The sequence below is a fragment of the Notolepis coatsorum genome, assembly GCF_963971535.1.
Source record: "Notolepis coatsorum genome assembly, chromosome: 19".
In the NCBI taxonomy this organism is placed as follows: Eukaryota; Metazoa; Chordata; class Actinopteri; order Aulopiformes; family Paralepididae; genus Notolepis; species Notolepis coatsorum.
In genome coordinates this window covers 28,385,103-28,410,437 of record NC_140183.1, presented here as the reverse complement: position 1 = coordinate 28,410,437, position 25,335 = coordinate 28,385,103, and the positions used below count along the sequence as shown (strand labels likewise).

General features: G+C 45.3%; 1 protein-coding gene across 1 annotated transcript in view; it reads left to right on the top strand.

Moving 5' to 3' along the window:
* cpne4a (copine IVa) overlaps positions 1-25,335 on the top strand; it is a gene marked incomplete at both ends in the record, with an annotated part of 402,880 nt that overhangs the window by 288,467 nt on the left and 89,078 nt on the right. Inside the window, 2 exons of the mRNA XM_084336898.1 lie at positions 6,510-6,569; positions 15,102-15,235. Coding sequence (XP_084193024.1) covers positions 6,510-6,569; positions 15,102-15,235 — 194 coding nt within the window. The remainder of the gene's footprint in view (positions 1-6,509; positions 6,570-15,101; positions 15,236-25,335) is intronic.

Here is a 25,335-nt window from a genome sequence, read left to right as displayed (position 1 = left end):
GTGTTCTGGTGAGTCTGAACAGGACCAGACTCAGAACTTTCATTTCATTCATGGACTCTAGAGGATTCACCAGTGTATTTTTATTCTCCCTTAACCCATTCTTTGCCGGGCTTATATCCATCCTAAACCATCCTCCGCCAGCGCTATTTGTCTATGGAGATGTTCACCTTCTTTGCAGGGCTATAACTTTTTAAATTGTATTGCTAAATTGACATTACTATGGCCCATTCAACATCAATTATCTATCGTTCAGGATGTAGGAACGTTTTACTTTTTCATTCACACATTCATACTAAAATACCGTCTAGAGTATAAATATGTTTTTATCGTTTTCTGCAGTATTTCATAGAACGTGAGATATAGGCCTAAATGCATAATATTAGATGATCAAATGCAGTTTGATACCGATCAACGTTTTATTAATAATTTCAACTGTACATGGTCCTAGACGTTATGACTTATCATCTGCGGGTGAATGGAGGGGGGGGGGGGGTCGTATAATTCCGTGGCCGACGTTAAATCATTTATGTAGTATGGGTGATATATAGATCAGAGCAGTTTGTATGGATAATAATAAACAAAAACGCTGAAAGTAACGTCAGCCTCCTCTTACCGTTGGGCGATCACACTGGCGCAAACAGATCCCAGTTATGTGATCGAGGTGATCCAGTTCCGGTTTGTATAATACTAATATACGTCCAAATCATGTTGTTTATTGAGTTATGGCAACGGATCGATATCCACGGTGTCTGGATTGAGTCCCGGGAGCGATAACGAGTGGCCGGACGAAAATAGGGGACGGGCACTTCCGGTTTGGGCACTTCCGGTTTGGCAACTCGCCGATCGGCCACCAGGTGGCGGTATTGAAGCGTTGCAGAGTTGTGATGGCCCAGACAGCATCACCCAAGACTCCGTGGGTGAAATGTGAATACCATGACGAAAATATGAAATATTGATCTCAAAAACGCCTTACGGCGTCATTGGCAGATTACGCATGGCGGAGAATGACGTGTTAACACGTCATCATCAGCAGAGAATGGGTTAAAGGGTTTGATTGATTGATTGAAAACTTTATTAACAGATTGCAGAATGGGTACAATACAGTACAGCTCAATACACACAATTGTTAAGGGGATGCAGACCAGAGAAAGACTTTCGTCTTGTTTCCACCAGGGTCCCCCATTTTCAATTCATCAGGACATATATGACATACATGACATACAGATAGTCAGTACTGCTACATCTATACATTTATGACATACCAGATTTGCAAATACAGTACTGTTTGTGATACAGAAGGAGTCAAGAAAAGGGAGTATATACATTTGACGTAGAAACTGTACATTGGAGGAGGTTGGGTGGGGGGGGTTGGGTACACTGGGATATTGACAACCATACTGGGTAATTTACATTGGAGGTGGTTGGGGGGGGGGGGGGGGGGCACACTGTATAAGCAAGCAAAACTGTACATTGAGGGGGGGGAGACTCTGTACAAACAAACAAAATTGTACATTGGACTATTGACAAAACCATACTAGGTAAATGACTGTACATTGGAGGGGGTTGGGTTAGGATATTTACAGGGGCCAGTGTTGAATTGCAGTCTCCCGTAGGTGTCTCTTGAGAGAGGTTTTGAAAGTGGGTAGTGATCCACATTCCTTTACAGCTTTGGGTAGGGCGTTCCACATTGATGTGGCATAATTGCGAAACGTGTTTAGTCCCTTATTTGAGCCGAATCTGGGTTTAACATGATTTGTGGAGCTCCCTCTGGTGTTGTGATCGTGGTATTCACTGACCTTTGGGAAGTATTTTGCCATGTACATGGGTACCTTGGTCGTGTAGTGTATCTTGTAGACCAGGCCCATTGCAAGTTGCTGTACTCTGTCATCTACTCTAAGCCATCCTAGGTTGTCAAAGTGGGCAGGGGTGAGGTGGGTTCTAGGAGTAAGGTCAAGCAGTAGTCTGACCAGTTTGTTTTGAGATGTTTGTAATTTTGTTTTTAGCGCCTTTGAGGTGCTTTGGTACCATGAGGTGCAAGCATAGTCGTAGTACCCCTGAATGAGTGCTCCTGCCAGAGTCTTCAGGGTATTCTTGTTTACCAGAGAGGAGATCCGGTACAAGAATCGAGTTCGTTGGTTGACTTTTTTTATTACATTGGATGCCATTTTGTCACAGGAGAGATTAGCCTCTAGGATGGAACCCAGGTAGGTAATTTCATCTTTCCTTGTGACAATATTGTCACCCACTGTAACTGAGAAGCCGTCGGTCTTGCTGAGTTTGTTATTTGAACCGAAGAGAATGGACTCTGTTTTGCCCATGTGTAATGATAGTTTGTTATCAGCGAGCCATATGCAGATTCTGCCTAGTTCCGAGCTGAGGGTTTTTTCAACCTGTAACTTGTTCTTGTCAGAGACCAGCAGGGCTGAGTCGTCCGCAAACAGGAACAAGTTGCAGTCACAAGCTGACGACATGTCATTTGCATAAATTAGGAACAGTAGCGGTCCTAGTATGCTTCCTTGTGGAACACCACAGCTCACTGTGAGGGGGGGGGATAGGGTACCGTTTACCTCCACCATCTGTTCCCTCCCCTCAAGGTAGGATTGCATCCAGCTCACTGATAGACTATCAAAACCAATTGCTTTTAGCTTGTCAATCAGAATGGAGTGATTGACCGTGTCAAAGGCCTTTTGTAGGTCCAGCATGACCATGCCGCAGTATTTGCCTGCGTCCACCTCTTGTTTGATGTGGTCATTCAAATAGAGAAGGCATGTGTCAGTGGAGTGGGATGTTCTGAAGCCAGATTGGAATTCGTAGATTAGATTTTTTTCCGCTAGGTACTTTTCGACCTGTTCGTAGACTATTTTTTCCATGACTTTCGAGATGGAGGTGAGAATAGAAACAGGGCGGTAGTTGCCTGGGTCTAATTTGCTGCCCTTTTTGTGCAGAGGGGTCACCCTCGCAATTTTGGACAGTGCCACTTTTTGTTTGTGAATAAATTATGCCCTTGTTTTTGGCTAACTTTGAATACCTGTCTGTGTCGTGCAATTGGGGTCGCATTACAATCCCTAACAGTTACACTCTCCCAGTGAGAGTCCGCGCTGCCAGGTGAAAAGAAGCGGTGGGCTGGGTACACATGTATTGGAGGAAGCATGTGATAGTCTCCGCCCGGGTAGAGTGCGCAACGACCAGGAAGAGGATTGGGAATTGGCATAACGACTAACATTGGGATTGGAGAAAAACGGAAAAAAATAGGAAAAAGATAATACAAAATAAATAAAAAAGTTATTCATAACCTTTATTTTCCTACAACAACAACAACAACAGTATCTCATTAACACTTTGAGTGCCACGGACGCGTTTTGTCGTTAGTTCATGCCGCCAGTTGAATGCCAGCAACGCTATAGCGTTTGTTTGTCGTATTTCTTTTATTAGCGATTTGAATTAATATTTCATCAATCGAGCCTCACGCTAGTGTTGCAGACTCTCTCTGAGCTCCATTGGGAAAATAGCGCCCCCTATCGGCTATCCCTGTGTAACTGCACCCCATTAGTTTAGACTGATGAAAGGGGGGGGGGGGGCAGTTTCCTCATTTTACTTTTCCATCAAGCCAACTGAAGGATCCAAGTGATCGCAGAGCCGCAAAACAACGTGGAATACATATTTACAGTACACACCGCTGAATCAATAAACACAATCGATATTTGGAATGGCGATCAGGAATTGAAATAATCTTTTTGGAGAACATCTGATCTGAGGTAAGCTATTTATTTTACCAGTCTTGGGGTAATCGGATCTGTTTTGACCTATATATCAGCGTGTGCCCTGTGTGTGTGTCTGTGTGTGTGTGTGTGTGCGCGCTGATCAGGAAATGAGAGAATATATTTTTCAGATCGCTTATATAGCGTGCATAAGTACACATATACTATCGATAATCTAGCGTTTATTTGAAAACGATTCATAAATAGGCCGAAAAATGACAACGTTTTTTGTGTATGCCAGAATATTCCAGTAAATGCCGTTTATCACAGAATCTATATATTTTCCTGAAAAATTAGGGCTTTTCAAATTGCTATAAAACGGAAATGAACCGATTAAAAAAACAATCCGTTTCGACAATGTTGACTGCAAACAAGTCATTGATAAACGACGGGGCAGATTAGACACATAGCCATAATTTAAGACAGAGATTATGCGTTCACAACGCTATCATTGAAGTGGGTGGCGGCATTCAACCATGTTTTACCATGTTAACAAGTGGCAACCAAAGTGTTAAGCAACAGCTGTATTCCGTGACACGCAATGGCATACTTGTCACTATTTCCTCCATATACCCACCACATTTTATGGGGAATAATGGCCCAGCTGTCTGGAGAACTAACGGCCAATATGCCATGGCAAGCACTTTTTTTTAGGCTGGTTTCTTATGACCCAAATTAGATTTGATTTTTCTTACTGTGGGACCAACCAACCCATTCTCACTGAAACGTGGCACGAATATTACGTGCAAAAATATTATGAGGGTGACAGGGGCCAGGGTAGAGTGGTCCTCTGTTAATCGTAAGGTTCCCAGTTAGATTCCGGCTCCTCTCTGCAGCAAGTCGAAGTGTCATTGAGCAAGACACTTAATCCCTAACTGCTCCCGATGAGCAGGTTGGCACCTTGCATGGTTGCCTCCGCCGTCAGTGTGGGTGCATGTGAGGCATAAGTTGTAAACGTGCTATATAAGTGCAGTCCATTTATAGTTCAGTGGTGGGGACTGGTTGGGGTCCGTCTGGGCAGATGACTGGTGTTTGGCTCTGGGGGAGGTCTGGGACGGGTTTGGTTGGGGCCGTGGGTGCCGGCAGCTGCTGGGTCCCGGGGGTTCACATGCTTGTGCACACAGGGGTTTGGTCATTGTGTTTGGTGAAAGGCCTAGTTGTATTTGGGTTGTTTGTGTTTTCCTTCGGTCATGACATGCTTTATCAGGGGGTGTGTCTTGGATGGGGATATGGTGGGGATTGATGTGTGGGGTGTTTGGGGGACTGGCTGTTCCGGGGGGTTCACATGCTTTCGAGCAACACTGTACTTATTTTATGCCTATTCTTATGTCTGCACTTTCTACATTGCACTACTTTTATTGTATTTTATACCTATTCTTATGTCTGCACTTTATGCATTGCTTCTATTTTGTCAACTGTATGCTAATTGTATGCCTATGTTCATTTTATGCTATTTGCTGTGAAGCACACTGAGCTGCAATCCATGTATGAAAGGTGCTATACAAATAAAGTTATTATTATTACGTCATGTACTGTTGTCATGTATGAACCAAGATTATACTAGGGAGCAAGATGAGGGCCCAAACTACCATCACTATCTGAAGGGAGTAGGTAGAGCTGGTGGGCACAGGCACGTCCCTGGGAGCACACATGAACAATAAACTAGACTGGTCTGACAACACAGAGGCCCTCTACAGGCTGTTTTTCCTGAGGAGGTCCTTCAATGTGTACAATAGTCTGTAGTAGCCAGCATCCCCTTCTTTGCCATGGTATGCTGGGGGGGGGAAGATAAATGGATTTGGTGGTGAATTTTGTGGCAAAGCCTTTTAGGAGAAGGACCTTTCAAGAGAAGTAGCTAGTGAGGGTAGCTAGCAGCCCTGTCCCAACCAGGGAAAGGAACTTTCAATCAAACAACTAAAAAGGTACACCTGGCCTACAGCATCGGAAGAACATTTAAACATTAAAATTGTATTGCTGGGAATGCCTATTCTTTGCAACCAACAGATTTTTTGTTGAATTGATTTTGTGTGTGGAGCCACGGTGGGACAGAGCATATGGCAGGTGCGAGGGTGTGTGTCTCACTTCGATTTAGTCTTGCGACCACTATTTGAGCACTTTTCATGATATAATTGGGGTTTTAATTTTGTTTCTATGTGAGGATAATTAGAAAGATCTTTGAAGCTTTTTGAGTTTGGTAAATAAATGCTTAGATTTTTTCAAGTGATGTTTAGATCTGTGGTAAAGTGTGCCATCACCAAATATCTTTTCATTTGTGTCTGGTGAGGTGCGGAAGCCTGTTGAGTTTTACTGGATTTGTGCTTGCTTGGTGGTAAATACTGGTTGTTGTGAGTTAGTTCTTGTTAATGACATTGATTTCAACAGGTTTCCCCACAGATTTCAGAAAAGCTGCTGGGCTTAAACGCACACAGAGCCACGCCACTGAATGTGAACATCAGTCAAGTCTTTATACTGTAGCTTTCACTTTCCACTGTCATCTCTCCACCTACAATATTTGACAGTCATGGAACTCTGCACTATGTCATATTAGAGAGGCATGGAACTCTGCACTATGTCATATATTAGAGAGGCATGGAACTGTATCATATCTAACAACACATATCTTGGGGACCCCCTGGGCTAGAGCAAGGAGTTAGTGGCTACTGTGTAGCTCCTAACAGCTTCCTTTCAGAGCTTCGTCTGATGTTCTCAGTGGTCGTGACTTTAGTGGTCGTGTTTGTTTCCTGCCCTCAGATTATCAAGATGCACTCCTTCCTGGATTACATCATGGGAGGCTGTCAGATACAGTTTACAGTAAGTGCCCACGCACGCATGCACGCATATACACGTTTACTTAGACCATGCTTGGGGACTAGCCGCTAACCTTTACCATAACAACTACATGCCTAACCCTAACCTTAACCTAACACAAACTCTTTGGAAAATAGCTAAATCATTAGCATGTAGAGGTAACTTTTATAGTACCGATAGCTGTGCTAATAATATCTCCATGTAGAGCAAGAGTTTTCAAATCCTGGCTTTCCCTGAATAATTTATGAAAAGATACAGATTTTCTATCCTTCTCTTTTAACAGTTAGATTATGGGTTTTGTAATTAAATCATTATTATTAATTGTTATTAAGTAATCCTACTTATCACCAAGGATTATTTTTCCATTTGTTGGACGTATGCACCCAATAACCTCTTAATGCTGCAAAAGAAAGAACACAAATAATGAGTGCCATCATTTGTCAAAGCAGACATCAGTAGGTTAACGTCAGGGATTACATACTAATTCAATAAGCCCTCCATGAAAAGTCCTATCTAATTATTCAGCAGCACTGACTTATTTTCTTTATTTACACAGTGAGCAATTATTTCTCCCATCAGTCCTTTCTTTGACTTGGATACTTTTTTACATTCCTTGTAACTATCTATTATTTAATTCTGTATTATTTAGTTCTGTGAGGTAGGGGGGGTCATCCTGCATAAAATAGAAAGCTATAATCTACAGGTCTGTGTTTCTCATTGGTCATCTATTGTGCAAAACGGTCTCTATTACTTGAAACCCTCGGTACATTGAACTTGCTTCATATATATAGGCCTGAAAAGCAGGTTTTTACTAGTATGAGACTGTGGTTTTGCCCACTATTGAGGAAACACTGTCCTCAATCAACTTGTTTGTACAGTCTGTAAAGCAATTCCCAATTTTACAATTGAGTCAGAAACACGTAGCCTAACAAGCGGTGTCTGGCGATGTGGCAACTTGTTGTAGACAACATTCAACATCCACAGTACACAGAGCTTAAATTATTGTAAACATTCAAATGTATTTGCACCACCTCAGATGTTATTTCCTGCAGCGCTACAAGTGTTAGGGGTAGTGTCAAACTTGATCCCAAGAGCAGAATACAGGAGGAGAGGAGAATGAGGCAGTTTAGGATGTTTAATTGTTAGGTACCAAGCAGACAAGGTTAAATGGCGAGAATGTGTGACAGGGGCGAGCAGGGTCACTCCTTGTGATTCCCAGGAGTCGTCCTGGCTGGTGATGTCTCGGGATACAGCGTAGACTGGGAAGTGTGTGATCCTGGGCACAGAGAAACAGGGTTAGGACTAGGGATGTCCCGATCCGATCACGGGATCGGGGCCGATCACGTGATTTTCAGAGGATCGGGATCTAATTATTATAATTTTTTTAATCAGGAGTGAAACAAAATAAATAAAAGTTTTATTTTATTCAACAAACATGACCATGTTCACGTCTTAAACTCATACTGAGGCCTTAGTTTTGGTTTTAAATTACATATCATCATTCATTTATTTTCTGTCACAGAGCAGAAGAATTTGCCAAAACAAATGCATTTCCTTTGATTTACACCGTCGCACGACAGTGATGTGTGCCGAAAATAGCAGACCTACAAGCTCACCTACGCATCACTCCCGAGTCCCGAAACACCGGCACCTGATAACTCGTAACACCTGAGCAGCTAGACAAAGTGTCAGAAGTTTGGAAGCATTTTAAAATTTAAACCGAAGCAAGTCCAATAGCCAGTTGCAATGTTTGCAAGGCGGACGTTCCGCGTGCATTCAACGTTATGTGACTAGAGCGAGCAAAGGAATGGGGGACGGCTGGTGCTCTGCCAAACAGCTGTATTGAATGCCTCGCTTGAATGAAGAATGTTCACCTGGATAACGTCAACATTCGCTTTGTGAGGATTATTCGTCTGCGTTTCAGACCAAAATGGAGCAAATCATTACGTAAGTCGAACACTGTGAATGTATACTAATGTGCAAACAGATTGAAACTTTTAATATTTCTCGTATGGTGAATGTAATGCGAGCCGCCGCGCTCGACTGGGGCTATTGAGGGAACAGAGGGGCTTGTCTCGCTTTGCCAGTTTCTGACAGAAATGCGTCAAATTGGTTACTAATGTGAAAGATCGGATCGGGAAAGATCAGTATCGACAGATACTCAAAATCACATGATCGGGATCGGATCGGGAGCAAAAAAATGCGATTGGGACATCCCTAGTTAGGACAAGGCAAGGATAACGACAGAGTAAGCAAGTAGGTTTCGTCCTCGTACCAAGGTAGGTATAGCAACACTTGGACGAGGAGTGGCAGGAAACGCATGTCTCATATCAGGGCTGGCGATGATCTGACGAGTCTCAGGTGTGTTGATTGATCCTGGGCGACAGCGTGTGGAAGCGCGAGCCGGAAGCTGCCCATATAAGGGCGTGGAAGCAGCAGGTGAGAGAGAGGCCCTGGCTGTGATTGTAACAACAAGTATATGGTTGTTGTCTTCCCCAAGACACATGAATATTTCAAATCAAATCATATTTGTATAGCCCGAGATCACATGGAATAGCCCCCATCAAGGCCAGATTAAGAATTCAGAGGCCCCTGGGCCAGATTCTTGTGGAGGCCCCCCCCACACCCATACACATACACGCACAGTGGCGTTTTTATGTCACTTTAAAAATAAAAATAAAGCTGGATCCGTAACATTGTCCAACCAATCCTCCTGGTTTTCATGTTCAAGCACCGCCGGCGGCGGGCTGTCATCATCGCGGTCTGCCTCAGAGTCAGAGTCATTCGTGTTGGTGTTGGGGCTGGGCTGTGGAGATGCGGCAGGCGTATACGAACAGGTGGCAGCCACTGGTGGTGGTGGGCCGGCTGAACTAGAGGCTGCCGCTGCCTCTTCTCTGTCGCTAGCATCAATAATAATAACGTTAGCATTCTCGTCCTCTCTGCCCGCGGCGACTGGCTCAGCCTCTTTAACGTTGCTGCTACTACTAGTGCTAGCCAGGGGGCTATCCTCCTCCGTTCATGACGGGGTGAAAAAAGATAGTCGGTATGCTTTGCCAAAGTAACGCTCTCTTTCTGTCCCTTTCCTGTTTAGATTTTAACTTAGCAGCTCCGCTTTCCCACCGTTTAACTTTTTTATCCATGTTTTTTGAGTCTCATATGATCATACAGTACTACTCGAGTCTTAGCCTACTTGATCAACTTGCAAGTGCAATTCTCGCGGTCAGTGGTCACCTGACCTGACCTGACAGTGACCCCTGGACCTGGACGTCAGTGTCACGTAGACTCAACGTCTCTCACCCCTCATTATCAAACAATCAATCATATTTGTATTTGTAATAATTTTTTTTTTTATAAAAATAGATAGAGAAGAGATGAGATGATACTAGTAGTCACTATAGATGCTGTGAAAGTAAACGCTGGATGAGGATCTGATATATATTTTTTTCATATTTCTTAATTTTTTTTTACTAGTGTGTAGTGGAGGCCCCTAGTCACTAGGGGGAGCTCGATGATATCCGCTATCAGCACCGGTGGGTCTCTGCTGTCTGTCATGAATAATGATCCCAATCTGCCTCATTCGTGTCGGGGCTGCGTCTATTCTTTTACCAACGGATTTCGAGTTCCGCTTCCACGTTCTGCGATCTGATTGGCCACTGACGTTTCAGGTGCGATCTGATTGGCCACTGACGTTTCTTAGGCGACTCTTTCGAAGTTGGTTAAGGTTAGAGTATGGAATCAGGGCTGGTGTTCTATCGCCTTCTCTAAGACAAACTCTAACCTTAACCAACTTCGAAAGAGTGCCTAAGCTTAACCGGTGAAAGAAAGAGGCGTCACACGATTGGCGCTACCAGAAACGTCAGTGGCCAATCAGAGCACAGAACGCGAACGCGGAACTGGAAATCCGTTGGTAAAAGTATTCAGGCGTCGGGGCTGGGATGTGGAGATGCAAGTTTTGACTTTTTATTGCTGTTTTTACCTCAAACGGAAAACCTCAAACTTATGAAGAGGAGAAAAAATACTCAAGATTAGCCACTTGCAGACGGCAGGGTGTGACGTACTGTATATTTTAGTTGATGAAATATTTTTGACTAAATATTTTTGTTGATGAAATATGTCTTAAAGGTCCCATGCATTATAAATGTCATTTTTCAGTCTCTGACAATATTGTCACCCAATGTCACAGAGAAGCCGTTGGCCTTGCTGCATTTGTTATTTGATCCAAAGATAATGGACTCTGTTTTACCCAGGTGTAATGCTAGTTTGTTATCAGCGAGCCAGGTGCAGATTCTGCCGAGTTTAGAGCTGAGGGCTTTTTCAGCCTGTACATGTAACTTGTCCCTGTCAGAGACCAGCAGGGCTGAGTCTTCCGCGAACAGGAACAAGTTGCAGTCACAAGCAATGGCGGGTAATTTATTCCACAAGTAGGGAGCACGGCTCTGTGGCCAGCGGATACATTTTTGACCCTAGGAATCGATAGGAGCCCTGCATTTTGTGAACGAAGAACTCAAGCGGGCGAGTATCGTATACTGAGATCGGATAGATGGAGCGGTGTGAGCCCATTTTGAATTTTGTAAGTGAGGATCAGCACTTTAAAGTCAGATCTGGCCTGGATGGGAAGCCAGTGTAGGGAGGCCAAAAGTGGTGTGATATGATCACATTTTCTAGTTTTAGTTAGTATCCGTGCAGAGTTGAAGATTTTTGATGCTTGAGTTAGGTAGGCGTGAAAAAAGCACATTCCAGTAATTGAAACGTGATGAGACAAATGCATGAATTAGGGTTTCAGTGTCGGCCAAGGTTATCGGGAGGTTATCTTCTCTGTCAAAATTGAAAGTGTATGTCTCCATTGCATAATGTTATTGAAATTAGTTTTCTCTAATGAACGCATCTACAGGAATTCTATATTTCATATTGTTTCTCTCTACTGCACCTTATGTGACACTGTGAATACTGTGAATATATTTTTCAGTTAGTTAGATAGTAAATTATATTGACATTTGTTTACACTGCTTGTGTTGTTTTTACTACCTGTACCCCCCCCCCCCCCTTCCCCCATGCTGCTATGATGCCTGAATTTCCCCAAGGGGATCAATAAAGGAATATCTTATCTTATCTTACTCCAATCTACTCCAGTGTGCCGTCAAACAGATTTGGCCATCAGAAAGATTCAACCGTCAGATGCTGCTTGCGTGTAATGGAGAGAGAGGCACTTGTGGAATTCCCCATCCCTGGATAAAAATAGGCTGATAGGCTATGTTCTATGTAGGCTATCTTGTTGCAAAATAATAATAATAACAATAGCCTAATTAAAATACTCAGTTAGTACTCTGTGTCGTTAGTACAGTTGGTTGTTCTCAGCGTTTTATGGTGTATCTGTTATTTAGTTAGGCCTACTGGACAAATTATTATTTAATGTATTGTCAAAGTATGCATAATGTTGTGTTAATTACACGACAAGAGATATGTAATGTTAATTACCTGACATTTTGGGGGGGAAACCCTGCATATATCGGTATCGGTTGATATCGGTTGATATCGGTATAGGAAATTAAGAGTTGGACAATATCGGTATATCGGTATCGGTAAAAAAGCCAATATCGAGCATCCCTAATGTCCAACCAACATAACGTGAGGGAATGTCTGTGAAACAAAATAGCTGACCAGCTAAGCCGGTCAGCTGTACTAATGAGATGCTGCCCTCTAGTGGCTGGCGGTAAACTCTTCAGTAACGATAGCCATTGTTGACATTTAGCCGTAGTGAAGTCTAAATAGGCTACACAGGCTGCATTGCTAGCAAAACAAGTGGGTTGGGCGTTAAAAGCTAGCATGCACTGGATGAGAAACTGGTGGCAGGTGTGCAGGTCTCCGGTATATTTTGCCGTCGCTGGGATGTGTGGCCCCGGAGTAAAAGTAGCTGGAGATGCAACCGGAGCTGGCAGGGCTGGTTGATTACTAACCAGTGGCGAAGTAGAGCCTGAGGGTGATGGTTGATAGAGCGGTGGTAATTTGCATCATGAGCTCCTAGAATGCTGGCCCTGGAGGGCGACAGCTTGCTTCAATGTCCGCTCGTACTCTGCAGAGTCACTCATGGCCAGATTGTACTGTTAACACTTTCATTGCCAACAGCGGTATATGTTTGTTCATGTCGACCGTTTATTGCCAGCAACGCTATATAGCATTTGTGTGTCTTTTTTTATTATTATTAGCGATTTGAATTCATATATCATCAATCTAGGCTCACGCTAGTGCAGCAACCTCTCTCTGAGCTCCATTGGGAAAATACCGCCCCCTATCGTCTCTCCCTGTGTAACTGCACCCCATTGGATTAGACTGGTGGGGGGGGGGTCCAGTTTCCTCATTTTACTTTTCCGGCAAGCCATCTGAAGGATCGAAGTGATTGCCGAGCCGGAAAACAGCATGGAATACATATTTACAGTACCCAGCGCTGAATCAATAAACGCGATCGATATTTGGAATGGCGATCAGGAATTGGAATAATCTTTTTGGAGAACATCTGATCTGAGGTAAGGAATCTATTTTACCAGTCTTAGGATAATCGGATCTGTTTTCACAGACATATCAGCGTTTGCCCCATGTGTGTGTGTGTGTGTGTGTGTGTGTGTGTGTGTGTGTGTGTGTGTGTGTGTGTGTGTGTGTGTGTGTGTGTGTGTGTGTGTGTGTGTGTTTCGACAATGTTGACTGCAAACAAGTCATTGATAAGCGACGGGCAGATTTGACACATAATTTAAGACATAGACACAACACTATCATTGAAGTGGGTGGCGGCATTCAAGGGGGTAAAAAGGAAAACACGGCCGGCACGGAAAGTGTTAAGAGACGAGCAGACAACTGAACGGGTTCCAAGGGTGTTTAATATAATTAAATTTAAATCATTTTAATTGCATGAATAAATAGTATCACAAATAACCAAATATTAAAGGAAGACACTTACCGAAATGCGCTTACCGTGTTGACGTGTCGTTTAAAAATTCAGGACTAAAGCTCCAGAAGCCTGATGCTGCTGCTGCCAATAGAGGTGTTTGACAGTTAGTTTACTTCCTCGTGGAGTAGAGGTGTTTGACAGTTAGTTTACTTCCTCTTGGCACAGAGGGGTTTTGACAGTTGGTTTACTTCCTCTTGGCACAGAGGTGTTTGACAGTTAGATTACTTCCTCTTAGCGTAGAGATGTTTGACAGTTGGTTTACTTCCTCTTGGCACAGAGGTGTTTGACAGTTAGATTACTTCCTCTTAGCGTAGAGATGTTTGACAGTTGGTTTACTTCCTCTTGGCACAGAGGTGTTTGACAGTTAGATTACTTACTCTTGGTGTAAACATGTTTGACAGTTAGTTTACGTCACTGTGTTTGACAGTGAAATGTCATCCAACTCTTTGTGTAGAGGAGTGAGTAACATCCAACGGCTTTATTGCAACTTGTTCATCTTTCAGCAGTTCATTTATTTGTGTTTGTTTTTCGGCCTTTGGCCTTGCTTTCTTGAAAAGACAAGAAAGCTACACAATATAATAAATATACAATGAACTGCTACTGTGGCCAGTGTTACTTGTTAAAGCCTGGAGCTTTTATCTTCTCAATGCAGCATACATGGAACAGCAAATATCAAACACTGACCCAAAAGCAGTACTTTTCCTACTTCTCTTCATACGCTTTTTATATTGCAAAAGGAATTCATAAGGCTTGCCACTACTTCTCACCTTGAACCATCTGCTCCTCTTTTTAAGCAACTTAAAATACTAGCAATCTTTGATATTAATGTATACCAGATATGTATTTTTATGTTTAACTGCACTTTTAATTTAGATTTATTTCCTATTGTTTTCCATAATATTTTCATATCAAACTCCAGTATTCATTCATATCCAACAAGGCAATCAAACAATATTTATCGTAATTTCTTCCGCACAACATTAGGTCAGTTCAGTATAAGATTTAGAGGTCCTACTATTTGGAATTCAAAACCCTCCATAATAAAAATGTGCTCAATTATTTCATCACTCAAATCCAAGCTTAAATATACATTGTTAAATGAATAGCTTCAATCTCATAAAACCATTAATGTCACTTTGTTTTACAGTTTCATGTTAATTTGTTTAGACTAATTATTAATGTTGTTGTTTTTGTTGTTATTATTATTATTATTATTATTATTATTATTATTATTATTATTATTATTATTATTATTATTATTATTATTATTATTATTATTATTATTATTATTATTATTATTATTATCTTAATATTATGAAAATTGTTTTATGAACTTATTTCACTTTACTTTTGTTTTTTTTAATCCAATGATTTAATGAGTACCTCGGCCCACCAGAAGTAAATAAAAAAAAAAATTTAGAGAGCGAGATATACAGAGAGGGAGAGAAGGGGGGAGTGAAAGAGAGAGAGGAAGAGAGCAAGAAGGGGAATCTCGTGTAGTCTTGCTCTGAGGTCAGAGGTGGAAAGGGCCTTGTACATTTACTCTAATTGGTGACAAAAGCTCCTCTTTGATTGTCCCCCGCCCCTCCCACCAGGTAGCGATTGATTTCACAGCCTCCAATGGAGATCCACATAACAGCTGCTCTCTACACTACATCCACCCGTACCAACCTAACGAGTACCTGAAAGCCCTGGTTGCCGTCGGAGAGATCTGTCAGGACTACGACAGGTGAGCAGGACATCAAAATCGAACACCAACTGTTAAACGAAGCACCTTGAATCGACCGGTTATAATCTTGTACTGTATATGTCTGGAAGTGTCTGAAACCTACTGTAAACCCTCAGATGAAAGGAAAAAACATATAGTGTATAGTAATTGTGATGTATTGTAAATGTAAATGTGTATTCAATGTATTTTAAATATATTTGTTCTACTAGGGTTATTGTTATTAGTATTACCAATTACAATTGTAATGCGATACATTTCACAAGAGAGCATACTGAGACCGGTAAGAATATTCCCGTCTCTGAAAAAATGGAAAAGCACATTTGTCATTGTTTTTGCAAAAGATTTACGATTGCCCAATGACTGCTATTGTAGCCCAGTGAGAGCTTGCAGGTGATGAAATGATGGTCAGGTACATGGTAGACAGACCACGAATAGGGTCTAAGGTCAAAAATAGTGAAGTTATCATTTAAAGGTGCTATAAATAACATTTTACGTAGAGTAATCATGTAAAACATTTTAGAAGGTTGCACAATAGAAGTATGGCAGCGTCTCATTAGTACTGCTGACCGGCTTAGCTGGTTGGCCATTTAGTTTCACAGACATTCCCTCACGTTATGTTATGTTGGTTGGATATGTTCCTTCACTCATTCCTGTGAGTATGTTTATATAGTATTAAGTGCCATTATACATTATATAGCGGTATATATATATCCATACAAAAAAATATTGATTAATTAATCAATTAGCGACAGTGGCTCAGGAGGTCTGGTAATCGGAAAGTTCCCGGTTCGATTCCCGCTCCTCCTGGCAGTGCGTCGAAGTGTCCTTAACACTATGGCGTCCGTCCACGTATATATACAGGTTTTGAAAAAGCGCGATGTGGACCAGAGCCACGAGTATATACGTGACGAGTTGTTTTTGTTTTATTCCATATTTATAGCGCTTCTTAGGTACCCGATCCACTACCAGCCTGTTTTCAGATATTTGATTTTCGAAACATGCAGTACCGGCCAAACCCGCTTAGGGGCGCCATCGCTCCACTGCAGTATCATTGTGATTTTTTATTTTTTTTTTAAGTACAATCCTGTGGGCGGATCATACTTCCCTGATCCCAGCCGAACATCCTCCATCTTGGATTAGTTTGGCGAGCGGTTTTTTCAACGAGGAATAATGGGATTTATGATTAGCCAATGTGCATATCGATCTACCAGAATCCGATGAGTGGTGAGGAAATGCTGCCGGTGATCACATGGCCTGACGGTAGGATAATATTACCCCAAATTACAGCTGGATTGGACATTGTTTTATAACGTAACGTGATTGGTCAATGAAAATGCTATATTGAACGCACACTGTATTGCTAATCAATAATAGTAATCGGCGTTCCCCGCCGCCCCCATTTCATCCATAGATGCTCTGTAATAGTCCGGATGCTACGCAGTTTGTTTTATTTCATTCGTATATATACAGCAGAAATGGCGTTTGATATAACGGCGCCAACGTTTAGGCTATTATCTAGCTCCCGGGAAAAAAGCCTAGACGAAAAGTGTTATACCTTATATTCACGACGCTATAAAATGACAACCAACCGATGGATTTTTATTTTCTTTAAGCCATTATGAAGGCACGGTTTATGCATTCAAGTGACAATGAGAATGGACAGATAGCAATACTATAGTATAAAGCATAGATATAGTTAAAACAAAACCAACACGTTTGTTTACATTCCGCGGTCCCCTGCACCATATTAGACGGGTCCAAGCCGGTCGTCAAAGTGTTAAGCAAGACACGTAACCCCTAATTACTCCTGATGATCAGGTGCCGTCAGTGTGTGAGTGGGTGAATGTGAGGGACATAATTGTAAAGCACTTTGGATAAAAGTGCTATATAAATGCAGTCCATTTACCATCATATTAAATATTTTGGATAGTATATATAGTGCATAGCAGTATAGACATATTAGCATAGTAGGTAGTAATATAGGCACAGTAGATTACTTTATTTAATTATTTGTATTTCAAATATTGATTGAAGGAGTGTTTTTAGTTGAAAATTGGGCGGGTTTCAGCTGTCATGACTGTGGTGGGAAGTTAGTTCCACCATTGTGGAGTGTGGACAGATAATAGCCTGCTTCGCTTTGATGACCCCCCAGGAGTTTGAATAGGAGTGGTTCTCAGGTGGCTGGAAGATGCAGAGCGTAGGGGTATTGAGGGTGTGTTGTTAGAGACCATTGGCCGGAGGTAGGAGGGAGCCATTCCCCTTGCTGTATGGTATATGCCAGGTCATAAAAACTAAGCAAAGTTTTGCTTAAAAGCACCAGGCGAAAAAAGATAAATACAAAAGACAGTGCAAAGGTCAATAGTCATTATATCATAGGTCAAAGTTAAATAAATTGTCACTATATCATAGATAAAATGTCAATAAATAATCACTATCGTAGGACAAAGTTCAATACAAAGGCAACTGAGGTTTCCCTCATTTTACAGTCACATCGTTGAGTGTACACAGAGTTAAGCAAAAAGAAAAGGCATATAAAATAATAATGCAGGACCTCTTTAGAGATGTCTTTATTTGGCATGCAACGACATAGGACATGCAATGGGCGGCACACACACAGGAATACACACACACACACGTCTTTCTCAGGGTCGCCGATGCGATTGAGCTCTGCGCTTAACCCATCCCGTCGTCCTTCCCCCCAAGGGCAGCCGGGAGCAGACAGGACGTCGGCGAGGTACCGCGCCCGGGGATCAATCCAAGTGCTCCTGCCCGTCTTCGTCAGGGACGCGACAGCGTCAGCGATCTGTTGTGCATGTTTTTCCATTGGGTTTCTCTTATATATATACACTATATTATTTCAATTTCTTACTCACATTTCCCAGGCATAACTCACCCCCTTCTTTTGCGTTTCCCTAAATCAACCAACACAAAAGAAACAGAACAAGCCACAAAGAAAACATTGTTATATATTGTAACTGAGGGGTACAATTCCCTGACTGTATTACTAGATATGATACTTACTACCACTACCTTTGTACTTAATATTCGGCCACCCAGTACACGGCATAAATATATTATCATGAACACTCTCACGTAGATGAAACGGATCCAACACAAATGTACGAATTAGAAACAGGTCTTTATTTTCCTACACAGCGATGGTGTGTAGAATAAGCACTTAATCACTTAATTACATTTATGAATTGAAATAGTATGCACTTTTATGGCAAGGAGTATTCGTCGGTATATCAATAGATAATGTCCAATCTCTGAAGGCGCAGGTGGTAAATATACGACCTGGAATAGTTAAGGAATAACAGCAATGATACTTTAATGATTATAGGCTGGATACACTAGAGGGGGTTAATCCGGTCGCTTGTAAGCCGACAGGAGTAGGAGGGGGGGGGGGGTAGAATCCAGCTGCCTCGTCCGGCCAAGGGTATCCCAGGAGAACCCACTGTAGTGCCGTTCAATGCGCCGGCGATCCTTGGACCACAGATGAAAGCAGGTGGACTCCTTGTGGGCCGGCTCTCTCCGGTCCACGGGGGAGAGATGTGGAGAGACCTCGTCTTGCAGAGCGTCTCCTCACCTTGTGTCCTCTCCAGGGGGGGGGGGTTCCAACACACGGTAGTGTCGGGGGTCTTTATCCATAGAATAATCAAAGTATCCAAAGCATAATCCGTGCCTGGGAAGGCGGGCTGTCGTCGGTAGAATAATCCGGTATACAGGTCCACTCGCTCGTCGGCTCTGGGGCTCCTCGGGTGCAGCTTCACATAGGGTCAACCACCCTGGGTAAGCAGCCAGTTCTCTGCCCGAAACGATGGGGTACTGACTACGGTAGTATTCTCACCGCACGAAGCACTATATATTAACAGACTATTATTAGCTTTAATAGACTACGTCCAACTCGACGATATAGTGCCAAATATGACTATTCAAATATTAATATACACGATGTCTCAATACCGATGGTAGGCGAACTTGGCCTTACTCCCACACGTGGCATCGCGGGGAGGCTTTACGTCTGTGACTCTATTGGAGGGTAAGAAACTGGACTGAAAAGAAAGTCCTACTTTAGTAGCGCAGTATATATACGCACTATGAACAAATAGTCCCATTAGTGGTGCGGTAGCCAAATTCCTACGCGGAACTAGGACTTGTTCGTACATGTCGAGCGGTACGTTTGAACTGGGTCTGAGGGGTATGGCAGCCTGGCACCAAGGTCTCGACCAATAGTAGAATGGAGACTATTATGGGATGTTCAGTAGGCTAGAATGGATATTCAATGCATATTGTACAAGGAATATACAAGGGATATCAGGGAATATTAGAGAATATACAAATACAATTAAATATATATATATAAATAAATATATATATTCGGTTTAATCTGGCCCTTCACAACAGCCACCCCCTGAATAGGTCCCGGACCTAATCAGTTAAACGGAGACAGATTAATCGCGTTGTCTATTTACACATAAGGGTTTGCTGTAGGGGTCAGTCAACTTCACAAAGTCATAGGGTTGTAGGGTCATGGTCATCATCGATTGTGTCTGGGAGTCGAGGCAGTTCTATGAGCCTTGCCACGGGACGGGTGTAAGTGCGACCCTGGACGAGCACTTCAGCTGCTCGGACCTTGCCGTCGGCACCGGTGATCACTTTGCTTACGCGGCCGGCCGGCCACATAGCTCTGGGCAGTGATTGATCAATAATCATGACGACTGTTCCTTCTGTCAAATTGTCTCTCTCCTTTACCCACTTCTGGCGGGTCTGTAGAGACGGTAGGTAGTGCAGTAGGAAACTGTTCCAAAACTTGTCGGCTAATACTTGGCTGTACCTCCACATTCGTCGGCCGTTCGCTTCTTCAGGCCGGTACATTGTCTGGGGTAATGTGGGATCTAGCCGCCCCATCAGGAGTGTGTTGGGGGTAACTGGGTCGATATCCGCCACATCACTGGAGACATATCCGAGGGGCTTCGAGTTAAGTACTCCCTCAATCTCCGTGAGGACTGTCATTAGGACTTCTTCCGCCACAGTCTGGGCCCCAAGTACTGCGTACAGGGCTGTCTTTATGGAGCGCACTTCTCGTTCCCAAGTGCCACCGAAGTGGGGTGCGTTTGGGGGGTTGAATTGGAAATCAACCTGTGCTGGAGCGAGGTGGGTCTTAAGTTCTGGGCCCATAGCTTGGAAGCTCTCTCTCAGCTCTCTTTCGCCGCCTTTAAAGTTTGTCCCATGATCGGACAATAGGGTAGACGGTCTTCCTTTCCGTGATATGAATCTACGGAAGGCCATAAGGAATGAGTCTGTGCTCATGGTCGGGAGAAGCTCGATGTGTATCGCTCTGGTGGTCATGCATTTGAATACAATACCCCACCGCTTCTCGGTTCCTCTTCCTTTCTTTATGTGCAGCGGGCCAAAGCAGTCCATACCCGTTGAGTGGAATGGCTTGTCACCGATTCGGAGGCGACATGGAGGAAGGTCAGCCATCCTTGGTATGCTGGGCTGCGCGCGCCACTTGCGGCAGTCTAGACATGTTCGTTGGAAGCGTCGTACCGCCTCTCTTCCTTGTAGGATCCAGTAACGACGTCTGATTTCCGCGAAGACTCTTTCTGCTCCTGCGTGATGTACATCCTCATCGTATTTCTTTATAATCAGCTCTGTGACCTTGTGTCGGCTGTTCAATACGATCGGGTATTTAATGTCATCCGGTAGATTGGGGGCTCTGCGTAGGCGACCACCCACTCTGATGAGGGTGTGAGCGTCGCTCTCGGGGGCCAGGTGAATTAATCTGCTGTCGGATGGGACGGGCTTTCCTCCCTGTAGACAGGCCAATTCATCGGGGAACGAGTCTCTCTGGGCTCGCTGCAGTAGAAGCAATTCTGCTTCCTCGTAGTTAGCCGCTGACATATCAGCGGGGGACTTGCACTCCGGGTGGTACCGCAGGAATGTTCTTTGTTGTGCACTCTCTATGGACGTGCAATCGTTTATGTTAGGGTCGGTGGAGGCTATGGTGCTCAATCCACAGAACACAGACTTCTTAATTTCCACCTCCTCTGGACTTGCTGCCCTCGGGATAGGCATGGGCCACTGTCCTTCCGGGAGTCTTAGGAATGCGGGGCCGTCACTGTAGACATTGCGACGGGTGAGGTCATCCAGGGGCATCCCCCGGGTGATGACGTCAGCTGGGTTCTGTTTTGTATCAACGTAGCGCCACTCTGTTTCTCCGGTTAACTCTTCGGTTAAGTCTTGAATCTCGGTGACTCTGACTCCCACGAAGACTTTGTACTTGCATGAGTCCGATTTGATCCAGGCGAGTACCGTCGTGGAATCTGACCACAGGATTGTTCTAGACACCGGTATGGTGAGCTCACGTTGGATGAGCGTGGCTAGGTGCGCTCCGGCTAGGGCTGCGCAGAGCTCTAGACGTGGGATAGATTGTTGCTTGCGTGGGGCTATTCTCGAGCGGGCGAGGACAAATGCTGTGTAGATCTCTCCCCCTTGGTCTTGGGCCCGCAAGTAGGCTACTGATCCGTATGCGACCTCTGAGGCGTCACTGAAGACGTGTAAGTCCGTTTTACATGTCTCTGGCCTCACCGTGGGTGGGAAGTAGCTTCGGCGCATATTAACGCCTGGGAGTGAGTGGAGCTCCATCTCCCACTCTCTCCAGGTGGATGCAAGGTGTGCGGGAATGGGGTCGTCCCAGCCCTGGTCCTTGTCCCACAATGCTCGTACAATCATTTTTGCCCTGGTGGTGTACGGTAGAATACATCCTAGCGGGTCATATTGTCGGGCGAGTGTTGTGTACACACTCCGTCTGGTGGTCGGCGCCGCCGCCGGCCTTCCCTGCTCCGTAGTCAGGGGCTTGTGTCTGTAGTGAAGCGAATCTGTTTTGAATCGCCACACCAATCCCAGGGTCATCTCCTGGGCTTCTCCCGGGATTGTAGCCATCCAGGTCTCGCTGCTGGCTGCCTTGTCCTCGGAGGAGAGGCTGCGCAGTACTTGCGGATCGCTGCTGGCCCACTGCCTGAGATCAAAGCCGCCTTTGATCAATGAGGCGCGGAGTTTAATCAGGAGAGCCTCGGCTTCTTCCTGGGTTGAAAGGCTTTGTAGACAGTTGTCTACGTAGAAGCTGTTCTTTACGCTGTGTCGGACCTCTTCGTCCGCTGCTGGGTCCTCTGCTACATGTTTCTGTAGTGCAAATGTCGCACAGCAGGGGCTGCACGTCGTTCCGAAGGGGAGGACTTCCCATTGGTAGATGGCTGGGTGCTCATCTCCTGGCTTCTCTCTCCATAGGAACCGTAACAGGGGCTTGTCCGCCTCTACTAATCTCACCTGCAGGAACATTCCTTTAATGTCCCCGCTGATGGCCACCTTTTCCTGGCGGAAGCGGAGTAGAACGCCGAGTAGGGAGGGGCCGAGTGTGGGACCGGGCAGTAACTCTTTATTCAGATTTTGGGATCCGATCTGGTAGCTGCAGTTAAATACTATGCGGTCTTTACCGTTGTGATGGACCTTGTGGTGGGGCACGTACCACGATTCAGTGGTCTGGTCAGCCTCTTTAATGTCCATCTTTGTGACGTGTCCCGCTGTGATGAGCTTCTCAATCTCAGCGCGGTATACACTCTCTTGGGCGGGGTTCTTGGCTAAGCGCCGCTCCGTGTTCAGCAGGTACCGTTCTATGGCGTCTGTCTTGGCGTGGAAAGTAGGCATTCCTTCTCGCCGCAGGAGTGGCGTGGCGTATCTCAACACGCCGTTGACCGGGACTCTCTTGGTCCCTGTCTCGAGGAGGTGAATGGCGTAAATGTCATCTTTAGAGCGAATGTCTTTCTTTCCATTCTTAAAGGGCATTTGTTCCAAGCTCCATAGCCGCTCTACGTGTTGCAGGAGTGCGGTTTCTCCCTTTGTGACTCGGGAGTGGAGACATCTAGTGGCTGTACTTCGGTTGAGAGATTTGGCGAGCGGGCCTTGGAGAGTCCATCCCAAACGGGTCTCGACTGCTGCAGGACAGCCTCGGGGTCCGGTATGAACCCGGTCTATCGGGACAATGAGGTCTGCATGGTCGGAGCCTATCAACAGGGTCGGCATAGCATTGTCTATGAGCGGGATCGGTAACTTGCGCAGATGTGCATATTTCTCCATCAGCTTGGCGACGGGGTATGTGTACCGCGACAGTCCTATTTCTTGGCTGGTGAAAGCGTCTGCAATCTGGTACCGTCGCTCAGGCTGGCCGCTTGCTGCGATAGAGAATGAGACATTCTCGCCCTTTATCGTCTTCAAATCTCGTCTTATTGTCCGAATTGTCATTTGGGTTTCGCTTCCCCGCAGCCCCAGCTGGGCCGCAGCGGAGGCGAGCAGCAGGGTCTTCTCTGACCCGTCATCGAGGACGGCGCAAGTGTCCAGGACCTTATTCTGGTAGCTCAGTGTCACACGCACTACTTTTAGGAGTACTCGGGCTCCACTGCTGCTGGCGGGATCGATGTACATGACGCTCGCTTTGCGGCTGGATGGTGCAGGTGAAGGGCGCCGTCTGTTACTGTCGTGAAGTATGTCCAGATGGGCTCCATCGCACTTGGTGCACCTTTTCTTTAAGCGGCATTCGGCTGCCATGTGTGAGCGCGCACAGCGAAAACAGCGCTTGTTGGACTTTATCCATTGACCTGCTTCCTCCGCGTTCAGCTTGGGGAAGGAGTCACATTGCGCTAGCCAGTGTTCTTTCTCACAGTAGGGGCACACTATCTTCCACTTCTCCGTTCTGGAGGGGGTACTGTGGCTCCTGCTGCTCGGTACTGACTCCGATTGGTGCATCACAGTCACCGATCTTCTTCCATCATTTAGTCGTCTGGTTCCTTCTCTGGAGCCAGGGGTGCTCCGTCCGAATGTATCTAGCCGTAGGCTGCTGACTTCTCTCGCCAGGAAGTCTGCTAGATCGAGGAGGTTCGGTTCGGGGCCATTCGGGTCTCTGGTCCCTCTGCCGCCTAAAGCGCTCCTGACGAGCGGGCGGCAGCTTCTCCAGGATCCTTTCCACATTTGAGTTGGCGTAAAGTTCATACTTCCCCTTCTCTCTTTGCGCTCCCAACATCCCTACCAGGGACTGCACTCTGATGGACAGGTCGTCCAGTGCTCGATTGTCTATTGCTGGGGGTAAGCGGTCGATGTGTCGGATCTCCTGGATCACGTAATCCCATATGCGCCCATACCTCTGGTCCAATGCTACCAGCGCTGCTGTGTATGGGGTGGTGGAAGTCGCGTAGGCGAGCGCTATATTATGTGCGCGGGGCACCTTTAAGTGCTGCAGTAGGATGGCGTATTTGTGGCGTTCATCCAATACATCCACCAACATGGTCTCCAGACACATGCGGAGTTCTGTATACTGGGCCCGGTTCTCTTGGGTGAAGTCGGGTACCATAGGCGTGCCAATGTATGACGCTGACTGTGGATACATCGGCGAGCGTTGGGGGAGAGGCCTCCTAGGCGAGTCTCCTCCCGCTCCTTGGTATGGGCTGGTACCGGCAGTGTACCATGGCCCGCTTGTCCAGGTGCTGTTCCTCGGTGCGGGTCGTGCGTCGTGCTCACCCGTGTATAGAGTCGGGGGTCTGTAGCGCAGCTCCGCGGGAGTATAGCCTGGGCTGTACCGGACCTCCTGGTCCGGTAGAGTACTGTGCTGTCTTCGGGCGCGGTTCTCCTCCTCTTCCTCTTCGTCTTCAGTTAGGTCATCCAGTGCTTGTAGTCTCTGGTTTAGCCTCTCCACAGGATATGCTGCTCCTTCCCGGTTGCTAGGTCTCGCTTGGACCGGTGGGGGGAGGTGGTCTGTGGGGGGTATAGACCTCGTCTGTTGGTCAAGTTCAGGGTTGTTTACTCGGCTAGGGGATGCCGCCCTGGAGGTGTGTCTAGACGAGTTCCTGGAGCCTCTGGCGGAGGGAGAGGGTGTTGTCCGTCTGATCAGCTGTTCTATTAGTTGCGACTGCTGTCTGTCGCGCGCTGCGTCCCGTTGAGCACCGGCTCGTTCTCGGGCCACATTCTCTTCCATCTGAATGCGTCTTATTTCCAGGCGTATGTGCTCTTCTTTGCTCCGTTGCTGTAGCTGCAATCGATCGCGTTCA